The sequence below is a fragment of the Candoia aspera genome, chromosome 4 (genome assembly GCF_035149785.1).
Source record: "Candoia aspera isolate rCanAsp1 chromosome 4, rCanAsp1.hap2, whole genome shotgun sequence".
NCBI classification, from domain to species: domain Eukaryota; kingdom Metazoa; phylum Chordata; class Lepidosauria; order Squamata; family Boidae; genus Candoia; species Candoia aspera.
In genome coordinates this window covers 103,523,191-103,536,945 of record NC_086156.1, presented here as the reverse complement: position 1 = coordinate 103,536,945, position 13,755 = coordinate 103,523,191, and the positions used below count along the sequence as shown (strand labels likewise).

General features: G+C 45.8%; 1 protein-coding gene across 1 annotated transcript; it reads right to left on the bottom strand.

Moving 5' to 3' along the window:
- Nucleotides 1-3,328: 3,328 nt before the first annotated feature.
- Nucleotides 3,329-8,956, bottom strand: LOC134496791 (cardiotrophin-2-like). Its single transcript, XM_063302502.1, has 3 exons — nucleotides 8,941-8,956; nucleotides 7,931-8,073; nucleotides 3,329-3,787 (listed from the first exon to the last, which is right to left on the bottom strand). The coding sequence occupies exons 1-3, from the start codon at nucleotides 8,954-8,956 to the stop codon at nucleotides 3,329-3,331; spliced, it is 618 nt and encodes a 205-aa protein (XP_063158572.1).
- Between the last annotated feature and the right edge of the window lie 4,799 nt (nucleotides 8,957-13,755).

The following is a 13,755-nucleotide window of genomic DNA, read 5'->3' as shown; positions in this document are numbered from 1 at the left end:
CAATGGGCTTTTGGCCTCTGGTAGAGGAAGTAGCCTTTAAGGAGTGTTGGAGAAGGAAAGAAAGAGAGCCAGCCAGCCAGACTCAGCAGCTGTATGCCCGTTCCCCCAGTTTTAAGAACAAATACACAAGGCTTGCTAAATCCAACCAGTCTGAAGAACCCTTGACTGAACAAGAACAGCCAGAGCTAAAAATTAAGTCAGCAAGCAAAGCCAAGGACTATTTATTTATTTTCTATCCCTTTATTATTTTTATAAATAACTCAAGCCGGCGAACATATCTAATACTCCTTTCTCTTCCTATTTTCCCCACAACAACCCTGAGGTGAGTTGGGCTGAGAGAGAGTGACTGGCCCAGGGTCACCCAGCTGGCTTTCAGGCCTCAGGCAAGACTAGAACTCACAGCCTCCTGGTTGCCATTTTGTAAATGCGGGAGAAATTCACCCATCAATCAGAAGGGCAGGTTAATTCCTCCCCCCTCTAAAAGCAGGCAGCAAAGGGATCAGGAGGATAATGTGTGACCTCTATGGTCCCTTCTGACTCCACAGTGCCATGATTCAGGGATTCTCTTAGGCAGCTATTCATATCCTGGGACACCACCAAGGAAATCCCTTTTCCGGGCAACAGTGGAACGTGAAGGAGAGCCGGTCTCCTGTGGGGCAGGATCAACGAGATACAAGAAAACTGCGTGGAGTTTTGCAAGAACGTTTCTTCCAATTTGCAGGTTTGGCTGAATTTCAGTTCCAGCCCAAATATAAACAGAATTCTGGCCAAAGAATTAATCCATCAATTAGCCCCTTACTTCATACGCCACATTTGTGGGACAGTACAGCAAACTGTTAGGGCAATGTGAAAAATAAATTAATTAATCATGAATAACCCTTATGAGCAACTAAGTCACTTTTCACAGTCAATGTAGCCCACAGTTTATCTGCTAAGAGCAAGCTAGTCCACATTTACACTTTGTCCTGAAGAAACTCATGGCAGCACACCCAGGTTAGATACCACACTGTTCTGAAGTTAGTTTAAGTCCTGTTTAACAAGTGGTACTGGCCGGGTTGGTACACATTGCTAAGGCATAAACCAGGATTCTCACCTTGCATGAAATTCTAACCACACAAATCACACCATGCCATAACGTGACATGTATGCACCCAGACTTAGATACCCTTCATATTCTCATGATTTCGCATGATCATTTCAGCTCCATTTTCAGTCTTATTTCGCTGAGATTTTAGCTACCAGAATTAGGATCCAGCAAAAATCCAGCTAACACTAGATGGCAGCAAGGCGATAAAAGCCCCAACCCTCTGTTGCCACCTAGTGGGCTTCTGGATACTTCCAGCCCAGATGTGATTGTCCCTATTACTCTTCTTAACCAAAGACCTGTTTGCCCAGACCTTCCCCCAAGAAAGGCACAGGCTGCATTTTAAGATGTGAATTTTATTATACAAAATAAAATATTGTGTACAAATGTGTAAAAAAAAATACAAGGAGATTTTGCAGGAAACATAGGTATCAAAAATAGAATATTTTACTTTTTAAGTTACTTAAAAATGCTGTTTCCCGAAGTCAGTTCATCTCTACTACTGATAAAGTCTTAAAATGTAGAAAAACCAGGTAGCTAATATGTGCATAAACCTCTCTGGAGGATTCTTGCAAGTTTGTATAAAATCCATATCAAATCTGAAACAAGCTGAGAGGCTTATCCGGTTTAGTAACTACTGAATAGCTGCAAGCATCAAATGATTGATCTCCATTATTACTGCCTTCACCTTGCAGTTTATTTTGTCATTATTTTTCTGTCCCTTTTTAAATCACACCCGCCTTTTCTGGAGCAGTTCTCTTTGTTTTAGCCCGTCATAACAGTTCTCCAAATGCCAAAGCATGTTAGAGTAACAGAAGTAAAGACTAAATCCCCTTTAGCCCTGGAAGATTATTTCAATATATGATTACTGCTGCAAGATTATTATCTGCACAGAGATGGAAAGATTCAACGCTACCCGCTACGGAGGAATGGTTGGTGAAATTGACAGATCTCGTTGAGATGGATAAACTGACTGCTTTGGTTAGAGAAGAGACACTCTCTCCATTTATTGGTGACCGGAAGCCTCTTACGGACTTTTTGCGAAAAAATGAAAAAAAAAATGAACTTGTGATTTATGGCTTTGATGATTAGACAGGATGGATTACAGAAAGAAGAGAGTCATGATGTGACTTTAGAAAGAGAGGTTGAAATATAACTAAGGGAAGAATATCGGAAGCCACTTCTTTGTATCTTTTTTCTATTTTTCTTCAACTTTTTTTTTTCTTTTCTTGCACTTTTTGCTTTCTCTTTGCTTCCTTCCTTTTTCTTTTTTCTTCCTTCCTTTATATTTATTTATTTATTATTTAAATTTAAGTTTACAGTAAGAGTAATAATAAAAACATATAAACCTTAGTTCTTATTAGTTTGTATTAGTTTTTATCTTCTTCTTTAAAAGTTTCAATAAAAAATCATACAGTATATGTATATATATAAAAAGAGACTAAAGCCCCTTTCATGGTCTTCCATTAAATATTATATAAATAATGCATCTCAATAACTCTCTGATATAAATTATTATTATTATTATTATTATTATTATTATTATTATTATTATTATTATTATTGTAGCAGTCTTTGCATTTTACCCCAAACAAGACTTCCAGAATGGCTGAAGAAGACCCATAGGATAGATCTGGCCTTTTGTCTTACAATCTAAAATCCATAACCCAAAAGCAGAGGTCAAAAAAGTCAAGATGGCAGCTGCAATGATGTGATTTAAGTCCCACGCCTTTTTTACCTGCTTCGCATACAAAGGGGCAGGGCAGACTTATTCCTCGTCTCGGCGTGGTTTCTGCTTGTCAGGACACAGACTGCCTTCTGACAGGTTTGCGGGAACTTTCAAATTTTTAAGTAAGGTTTTTAAGAAAACGGGACAAAATGGACATTCATATCAAAATGATGGGACAGTCTGGAAATGTTAAAAAAACGGGACTCTCCCATTCAAAACAGGACATATGGTTAGCCTACCCAAACCAGAAAATAATTGTTGGTAAATCCAGACAGCTGCCCAAATGGGAGGTAGAACATTGGGAAGTGAAGTCCTAACGCTTCTGGAGAACATCACCCTATGAAGACCGGCAATAGGATTTTTCAGAACTGAACTCTGAATTAAATTAGCAAGACTGTTCCCAGATTTATCACACCATGGTATGCCTGTCTTCTGCCTACACCTAATTCCCTGAGAAATCTGCAGTAGGGAGTGGGGTGGGAGATTTATCTTCCTCCCCAACACTTTCCATGGACTTAAAGAGGGTATTTCTTCACAAGAAGATTAAAGTCTCGTACAGTCCGATCAATCCATTGCTTGTATGTCGAGCATACCACGTATCCCCGAATCTTTTTCTCAAAGGTGTTTGTTTTAACTACCTCCAACGTAAGCGGGTCTGTAACAGGCGAGGGTGGGACCCCTAAGGCAGACATGATGGTGGTCAAGTTGTTAAGAAGGCCTTGGACATGCAACTGTGTCACTTTCAGCAGGTCTAGAAGTTCATCTTCGGTGGGGTTGAGCTCAAACTGATCATCCCAGACCAGCTGCAAGAATTCTGAGAAACTGCTATAAGCCACAAAGTTCTTGTTCAGACGGTCAGTGTCACTCAGGATCCGCCATTCCAGGAAAGAAATGGAAGCCGCTGGCACTCCAGTATAGCTTAATCTTGGGGCATGGAAGTCTTTATCTGTAAATGGTCTACCTTGGTGACTCAGCTGGGAAGAGAGAGGGACATACAGGTATCAGGAGAAAACATAAAGAAAGGATAATACACCGGATTGAGTTGACAACATCACACATTAACCCCACTGTCAAATCAACTCTGGTGAGCAACTATCTTTCTTTCAAGCTGGCTGGGGATTGGGAGTTGTAGTCCGCACATCTTAAAGTTGCCAAGGTTGAGAAACACCAGGTTAAAGTGTTGGACTGGCATTGCAGAGACAAGAGGGTCCAATCCACCCTCAGTCATGGACCCTCACTGGGTGACTTTGAGCCAGCCTCCCTCTTATGCCAAGCCTATTCACAGTGTTGTTTGTGCGGAGCAAAGGAGGAGGAGAGGGAGCTAGGTCCACTGCCTTGAGCTCCTAACCAAAATGCAGAATAAAAATCTAATTTTAAAACTAAATAACATTAGTGGGCATAAAATGGTGATGGAGCTGATCAGGGGGAAGAAGCAGAGAGTGAAATGGACCCAGGGCCCTCTGTTTTACCATATGCTCTTGTGGGTCTTCTGTCTATTTCTACGATCCCAGGATGGACAATACAGCCACCTTGTGGAAGATAAGCCAATCTGGATATGTTGGAAGACCCCCAAGAACCCCTGGCCTCTCTTTGTACTGACCGAAAAACATTATATACTGAAGTTCTGTGAAAGGAGAATGACAAAAAATGTAGTCTACAGACTCTCCCCACCCACACCTCCTAGGTCTTAAAGATGGGATTTCCAATAGTTTAAATATTATGAGTAAGCTATCAGGATGTGGGTGCCTGCCTTGTCACCTCTCAGTAATGTCAGGGTGGGGGTATCCATCCATCCCAGCCTCTTCATCCCTTTGGAATTCCTCGCAGGGAGGGCTGAAGGCCCCAGAAACAGACCTTCTGTTGTTTCTCAGATCACTCAACCACAGTTCCACCTTGAGCTCCTTTTCACATGGACACTGCAGGCATCTTGGCTGCCTGCCTGGGCCTAGGATTGTGATGACCTCATCCCATCTGGCATCTGAGGCCTGGAGAACTTGAAGGAAGTGGGACATGGGAAATACTTGGGCACCCAGCCACTCTCCGCGGGATGAAAATAATGCTAATTGAACGTGTGGCAGATTGGAAGGGGAAGGGGTTTCTCTCCTCCCTTGATCATGTTGCAAAGCCAAGACACACTAACAAGAACAATGGGCTAGTGACAACCAGTCTTTCGTGGCTGTTTCTCATGGCAATAACAAGTTGGCTCAGGATTCTGCCAAGGCACAAGGGCACAGGGATTCTGCCTTCCCCACAACATATTGAGGATTTTCTCCTACTCACTCCCCTGATTCCATCATCTGGAGGTCTACAGTCTGCCCACAGCCCTGGTATTTTTTGCAGAGGGTGAGATTGGTCCTGCATTTTCTACTGACACTCTGGAAGGAGATAGAGGCTGGATGGACACCTGCTTTTAAGCAGGTTAGGGACCTGGTGGCCCTCCAGAGCAGCCTTCTCCAAGCTGGGCACATTGGTGGGCACGAAATGTGCCTTGCAACACAAACTCTGTCCATTAGATCCTTTGGTGACATCTCGACACCACTACAGAAGAACGCAGCTTGCCTCATGATGTCACAATACACATTGCATCATTTTGGCATCACTGCGGTCAGAGACAAACACTTAAGCCTCAGAGGTATGACTTCTACTTCTAGAGTTTTCAGGAACTGATGTTCACGCTGGGGAATGAAAAGCTGGAGAAGTCCACTTCAGAGATTGCTGAACTATAATTTCCAGCCACCCACTCAGCCGGGCCAATGGATGTTGGGAATTGTAGTTTAACAACATATGAAAGGCTGTATGTTCTCCACCACTACTGGGTCAGTCGCCTCCTGTCCCCTTCTTAGAGGCATTTCCCAACAAAGATGTACATATTATGCAATCACAGAATGGGGGTTGTTGCTTTTTATAACTCACGTATGGAGCACTTGATCTAATGGCTTCTTGTGCTATCAATGAAAATGCATGCTAGAGCTATTTTCTCCTTAAACCCTTATTTTCTGATAAGAAGAAAAAGGGAAGAAACAGCAAGAAAGCATGTTCCTATCCTACACCCAACTTCCCCTTGGTGAGGAAAGTGGTAGGGCACCAGCTACTGAGGTTATCTAGGACATGGGTTATCTAGACCAGTGTTTCTCAACCTTAGTCACTTTAAGCTGTATGGACTTCAACTCCCAGAATTCCCCAGCCAGCATGGCAGTCCATATTCAGACCTGGGCACAGGACTGAACCTATATTGCTCATCCTCATGAATGACTTGTGACAAAGCTTAGATGGTAGGCACATGACCACCCTTGGCTGCAAAATCTCTCAGTGGCTTTTGGTACTGTTGATCCCCAAGAGACGTCCTGGACCACCTATGAGGGTTGGGGGATGAAGTTGCCATTTTACAATGGCTTCACTCCTTCCTGAATGACAGGTTCAAGTTGGTTGTCATGATGGGAAGAGGCCAGACCCTTAAGTGCTCCTCAGGGTTTGGTCCTCTCCCCTCTCCTATTTAACATCCATAGGAAACCACTGGGAGAGATCAACCACCAATTTGGAGTGAGGTATCACCAGCCTGCCTACAAATGATACCCAGTTATAAATCTCCATCCTGGGCCAAATGAAGGATGTGGTGGAAGCCCTGACCCAGGGACTGGAGGCTGCCAAGGTCTGAATGGGGAGGCTTTGATTCGTTCTAAGCCAGATGGAGTGGTTATTTATTCAGAAACCCTCCAAATCTGGGATTATACCATCCTGGACTCTCAACAGGGTAGTGCTCTCCTATGGAGAAGAGGCCTGCAGTCCTGAGGTCCTGGCCCCACCACTACTGCTGAAACAGCTGGCAGAAGCTGTGGGCAGGAAGGCCTTGGCTCACCTTAGGCTGATGCACCGATTATGGCCTTATCTGGAACAGGGGGCACTTGTCATCTCTTACTGTAATTTGCTTTACATGGGGCTGTCCTTGAAGACTGCCTGGAAACTAATGGGTGCAAAGTGCAGTGATCCATATGCATACTGAACGCTCTTGTTATGTCATACAACATCCTAGCTACAAGAGCTAGCCAGTTACCAAGACATTTCCGAGTTCAAGTCAAGGTCCTGGTCATTATCCATAAAGCCACACCTGGCTCAAGGTCTGGGTATCTTCAAGACCATCCTCTAGAGCAGTGTTTCTCAACCTTGGTAACTTTAAGATGCATGGTCTTCAACTCCCAGAATTCCCCAGCCAGCATGGCTGGCTGGGGAATTCTGGGAATTGAAGTCCACGCATCTTAAAGTTGCCAAGGTTGAGAGACACTGCTCTAGAGGTTCTGTCTACTCAATCTGAGGGCATAGAGAATGCCTGTTGAAGATCCCCTGCCATCAAGAGCTTCAATGGGAGAGAATCCAAAAGTAGGCACTCTTTATGGGGACTCCCTGCCCCCAAGGGAAAGGTAATGCCCAGCCTCCTGGCCTTCTGGAGCTCCAAAAACTTCACTGTTCTGGAAGGTCTTTGGGACTTGGATGCTATAGAGCCTTCTGGTGCCAGGAAAGTGTAATTTTTTAACTGTAAATTACGCACCACATTTTAAAAATAGTATATTATTGTATTTTATTGTTACTACTGCTGTATTGGCCACAGTGATTGCTTTTGTATAGTCCTTAGAGTTGCCTTGACTGAAATGGTTTATAAATGGATAAATAAATTAAAGTAACAGGGAGAAGAAAATACATGATAGGAAGTTTTATTTGCATAATTAATGCTTATTGCAGAATTCTGCTCTTTTTTTTTTTACAGCAGAATGGGTCTGGCAGGGAATAGGCTTTTTAAAAACATTTGTTTAAGAATCACTGCTAAGCAAACATTCTCTCTTTGCCTTGCCTATTGAGGAATTCCACAAGGTAGAACTCAAAAATCCACTGTAACATTCATAGTGGGCACAACATTCTGTTGGACCCTGCAGAAATTGAGAATGCTACCTATAAAACACCAGGCATCGCTTCCTTGGCTCGGATGGGTAATCTTTCTTGCTACCCTGAGAACATATTCAACTTCTAAGGAAGGCCTGGGATTCCCAAAATAGTTTGCAACTCCGCAATGCAAAATCTATACAACCTGCTTGATATCTCCAGATTTTTCAAGATGAAGCACTTACATAGGTTTCAAGGAGGCTGGAACTATTGGCTTTCAGAAGACAAACCAAGTTTAAGGTCTGGTTGATGACAGTGTTGACAGAACCATTCCGTTCAGGAGAGGCAACATGGACCAGGTTTGCGCAAATTAGACAGAGGCTTGTAACTGGAAAAAGGGAAAAGAGAGAAAACATTCTGAGGTCACTTAAGGTTTGGTGGGCCCTTTGAAGGCTTCCTTTTCCTGGATTAGCCATTGCCACTCTCACATCTGCCCTCTTCAGCAAGAACCATCTTTATGACTACCCAGAAGGAAGAAGATGCTCAGAGGAGACCAATGGGCCAGTAATGACAGAAAGGAGGAGGAGCCATGACAGAAAGCCAAGAGTCTCCAGAAGAGAGTGGTCCTTCCAAAGGAACGTGGGCCTTAGCCAAGCTCCAGTGATGCTGATGTCAGAACCTTGCTCCAGATGCAGTCTCCTGTCTCCTCTCCCCACCCAGATGCTTCAATGCCCTTTGCAGTTCTCCTGCCCTCCTTCCCCATATGCCTTGGGATCTCCAAGAGACCTCTCATCAACGTGAAGACTTGAGATGGGGCCAGATTGAAAAACCCATCCTGGCTACTCCACTCCTACCAAGTTGCCCCACGAGGAACAAGCTGACTCATTAGGAAATGATAAACCACAAGTTGGTGAGCACGGTTAACATGCAGCAGCAAATGGTCAATGGTTTTGCTTACTCTTTTATGTTTATCCCCATGAGGAAAGGGGGTGTCACCTGAGAGGGTCACTTCCAAATGTCCCAGGCTGTCTCTGGCATTCACACCTCAAGTACCAAAGATACAGCTGAAAGATACAGACTGAAACTTTTTCTCGTCTTTTTCTAAGAAAAATTAGCAAGAGACACCCCTGACCTTAAAACATCAACTTTGTTCTGAACAGCAGTGCCACAAAGTTTTCCACCACCTCCCCAAAGAATTCTCCACCCCCACAGGCACTGATTTGTCAGCCTCAAACAGACCATCCTGGAGACTTACCCAAACGGAGGCTCATGTCTAGCTCGCTGAAAAGTTGGCCAAAGTTTGGAGTCCCTTGGAAAGACCAGCTCCTATCTGTCACCCCCTAATGGTGGATGAAGGTATCTCTCCTTCCAAAAAACTCTCCGAGTGAAAGATGCTCAGGTGCCTGTTCTCCTTGCTTCTATCCTCTTCCCACCCTCTCTTCAGGCTGGGAGCTCCCTTTGCTGGAGATGGCAGCTGGTGGCTGGCACCATACATGAGTTCCCAAGAGAGAGTCCTTTATAGGCAGTCCCCAAGGTGTTTGTTATCCCCTCTGAAATTTCCCAGCCCTTGATCCCTCCCCTCAGGAGCAAACACTCCCACTGCAGAAAAAGGGGGAAAATAACCTCATTCTTCCTCCTAGCTCCTAAAAGAGGAGCTGGGGGGTGCTAGCAGAGATGCAAAGGCGTGTGAGAAAGGGTGGGGCTGCCAGTGAAAGCTGCTGAATTTCCTGGACAGGTGAGAAAGGAAAGAAAAGCCACACAGAGATGTCTGGAAGCAGTCTCTGAGAGCTGTCAAACAGACGGTACGTTGCATGTTGCTCTAGCAAGACGTTGTCTTCGGATGCTCAAGGCAGCTGCTGAGACCTGAATGCTCAGGCCACCCATCCTGGCTGTCTGCACTGCCTTTTCTTTATCCTATGGACTAGAACAGTGTTTCTCAAACTTGGCAACTTTAAGAGGTGCGGACTTCAACTCCCAGAATTCCCCAAGCTGGGGAATTCTGGGAGTTGAAATCCGCACCTCTTAAAGTTGCCAAGTTTGAGAAACACTGGACTGGAGCCATAACCTGGGAGAAGGAGGTCTCCTTTATTGCTACCCACCTCCTTCCCCCAGTGTTTCAGGCACCCTTTCCTGGCTGCTGCAGACGTGGCGGGCATTTCTTCAGCAGAGCCTCCTCGCCCACAGCTGCCAACTGCAAATGGTCTGGGGTAGATTGGGGGAAAGGGATAAGGAGAGACTTGGCGGGTCTCTCTCTGTGTCCCCAGGGAGCAGCCAGAGATAAAGAAGAGAAAGCGCAATTTCCGGAGGTGGGGTGACCGCCTCGGAAGGGTGTGAAAGTGGCACGGAGCCAGCCTGTTCCATCCTGGGCTGAGGATGGGCAGTTTGCTTTGCTCCCTATCTATAAAAGCAGCCGATTCCTTTCTCAGAACTGTGTCATAAACGGGAGGTCAACTTCCAGGGTTAACCACACAGTGGGAACAACTTACTTTCTTAATTTCTAGTTGCAATCAATGACGCAGAAAGGCTCCCACATGGCAAGTGGCACCTGACAGGCAGAACTCCAACAGGCAAAGCTTTTCCTGTGGTTGCATCTCCAGCCAGGGAGTACCCTGTCGGATTTCTGCTTGCCAAGTAGCCATAAAGCCACAACACCCACCAGACCTTCCAGCCTTGATTTGAGCCATCTCAGATCCAAGCCTTCAACCCAAACCCCACTGGTGTTGCGCTCCAGGTGTTTCGAGGAAGGCATGTTATTGCCACCGATGGTGTCAAGACTCAGATACTTTCACTCCCTCCCCCTGCAAGCAGGACTGTCGTTTCACATCTCTCTGAATAAATTCAGGGTCTTCCTGGATGATGGTGAAATGGGGGAAAGTTTAAATACAACTTTTACTAGCAGAGGGGGGGAAAAATCCCCTCCGAGCAGGAAAGAATCCGTGGGGCATCAGAGCCGGGGAGGTGAAACCGGACATATAACCCCGGACCGGGTTGGGCCGTACCAGCTGCCAGTTACAGGCCTCTCGGCACGTCCTGGCATCAGGTTACTATTTGCATAGAAATTAGAGAAGCTGAAGAACGAGGAGCTGCTGACGAGAGCTGGGCAGGCTGCCATACCTGAGTCTTATTCCAATCCAAGGGGTATGTGGGGGGGCCCAGGGGGGTCAAGCACTTAGCCTTCCTGGCCCGGCCCCAGAGGAGGAGGGGATCCCCGCCTGCTTAATCTTCCTGCAGCCAAGCAAATGTCAGCAGGTGATAAGAGGCTCCCGATGCCACAAGGCTGCCCAGGCGACAACTAGATCCTGCAGGTGGGAGGGAAGGACTTGGCAGGTCATGAATAAGACAAAAATGGAAGGTCGGGCTGCCATTTCCCCCTACCCCTTCCCCAGCCAGACTCCTAGGCCTGCATGGCAGACAGAAATCTAACAGGTGTGGATTATTCCCACCTACCCACCCACCAAGGGATGCTGCAATTGGCTTTTCTTACTGGCCTTCTATTCCTTGTTCGGACAAAGGTCTCCAGACGTACTGGGCCACATTCCCCATATCCGTCAACAGAAACCAGCTGCTAGAAACTTCCTTACATGCTCGGGCTCATCCCCTACCCTAAGAGGAGAAGCAAGTGATCTCACTTCACTAACTTCCTGGACTTCGAGCAGTAAAAAAAAAAAACAGTCGCATGGAATTTCCACATTCTGCATTATTTACTGCAAACTTCTGAAAGGAGAAGGGCTGGATTCGTCTGCCCAAGAGATTAATCAAATTTGGCAGAAAATCCTAGATAGATCGTGTCATTGTCCCGTCTCTGATCTCCATCACTTCGTGTCTATACGTGTGCACGTGTGTGTGTGTGTGTGTGTGTGTATCTCGGCAGTCAGCATGGATGTTTCTTTCTTTTGAAAAAAGCATGCCAAGTCTGCCAGCAGAAATACGCCCACCCTGTCCCCAGGATCTGCAGCCTCAGTTTCCCCTCCCCAGTTCTTGGAAACAGAGTGAACTCAATCAGGTTCCACTAGAGCAGGGTTTCTCAGCCTTAGCAACTTAAAGATGCGTGGACTTCAACTCCCAGAATTCCCCAGCCTGGGGAATTCTGGGAGTTGAAGTCCACGCATCTTAAAGTTGCTAAGGTTGAGAAACACTGCACTAGAGAATCTGTGAACAGGATAAAACTGATGAATGCTTGGCCCAGCTCTGAGAGGGTCTATCTCAGAGGGACACAGCTGCTATCAAATGTCAGAAACGGACAGTGCATTTTAGACAGCATTTTTGTGCACCTATGCAATCAATCAGGATTTGCCACCAGACAGATGAAGGCAAGCAAGAAGTAGGGGCATCTCCCAATAGTCAAGGATGTTGCCCAGAGATGCAGCAAGGATGGGTGGTGAGGGGTTAGAGAGCTGGTCTAGGACCAGGAGATGTGGGTGCTCAGCCATGTTCCCCCAACCTCACTGTCTCTATTTATAGCATTAAAAGTAGAAGATGAAAGACAGACAACTTTGAATTCCTTGGAACAATAAACTCATGATCATTGATTAGTGGTGAGCATTGGCCTTGCACTGCATTTAGACAGAAGTGCAAGTAATACTAATACTAAAATACTTTTTTTGTTGTTGTTTATTCGTTCAGGGGACGCGGTGGCGCTGCGGGTTAAACCGCTGAGCTGTCGATTGGAAGGTCGGCGGTTCGAAACCGCGTGGCGGGGTGAGCTCCCGTTGTTAATCCCAGCTCCTGCTCACCTAGCAGTTCGAAAACATGCAAATGTGAGTAGATCAATAGGTACCGCTTCGGCGGGAAGGTAACGGCGTTCCGAGTCGTCATGCTGGCCACATGACCCGGAAGTGTCTATGACAACGCCGGCTCCAAGGCTTAGAAACGGAGATGAGCACCGCCCCCTAGAGTCGGATTCGACTGGACTTTACGTCAAGGGAAACCTTTACCTTTACCTTATTCGTTCAGTCGCTTCCGACTCTTCGTGACTTCATGGACCAGCCCACGCCAGAGCTTCCTGTCGGTCGTCAACACCCCCAGCTCCCCCAGGGACGAGTCCGTCACCTCTAGAATATCATCCATCCACCTTGCCCTTGGTCGGCCCCTCTTCCTTTTGCCCTCCACTCTCCCTAGCATCAGCATCTTCTCCAGGGTGTCCTGACTTCTCATTATGTGGCCAAAGGATTTCAGTTTTGCCTTTAATACCATTCCCTCAAGTGAGCAGTCTGGCTTTATTTCCTGGAGGATGGACTGGTTGGATCTTCTGGCAGTCCAAGGCACTCAGAATTTTCCTCCAACACCACAGTTCAAAAGCATCTCTCTTCCTTCTCTCCGCCTTCCTTATGGTCCAGCTCTCGCAGCCATATGTTACTATGGGGAACACCATTGCTTTAACTATGCGGACCTTTGTTGTCAGTGTGAGGTCTCTGCTCTTAACTATTTTATCGAGATTTGTCATTGCTCTTCTCCCAAGGATTAAGCGTCTTCTGATTTCCTGACTGCAGTCAGCATCTGCAGTAATCTTCGCACCTAGAAATACAAAGTCTTTCACTGCTTCTACATTTTCTCCCTCTATTTGCCAGTTCTCAATCAAGTTGGTTGCCATAATCTTGGTTTTTTTGAGGTTTAGCTGCAAGCCAGCTTTTGCACTTTCTTCTTTCACCTTCATCATAAGGCTCCTCAGTTCCTCTTCGCTTTCAGCCATCAAAGTGGTATCATCTGCATATCTGAGATTGTTAATGTTTCTTCCAGCGATTTTAACTCCAGCCTTGGATTCCTCAAGCCCAGCATGTCGCATGATGTGTTCTGCATACAAGTTGAATAGGTAGGGTGAGAGTATACAGCCCTGCCGTACTCCTTTCCCAATCTTAAACCAGTCCGTTGTTCCGTGGTCTGTTCTTACTGTTGCTACTTGGTCGTTATACAGATTCCTCAGGAGGCAGACAAGATGACTTGATATCCCCATACCACTAAGAACTTGCCACAATTTGTTATGGTCCACACAGTCAAAGGCTTTAGAATAGTCAATAAAACAGAAATAGATGTTTTTCTGAAACTCCCTGGCTTTTTCCATTATCCATCGGAT

Excerpts from the sequence above, each read along its gene's own strand:
- LOC134496791 (XM_063302502.1), bottom strand. Across the intron at positions 3,788-7,930 it reads CCAGCCTCCTTGAAACCTAT|CTGAGTCACCAAGGTAGACC; the intron begins GTAAGTGCTTCA and ends CTCTCTTCCCAG.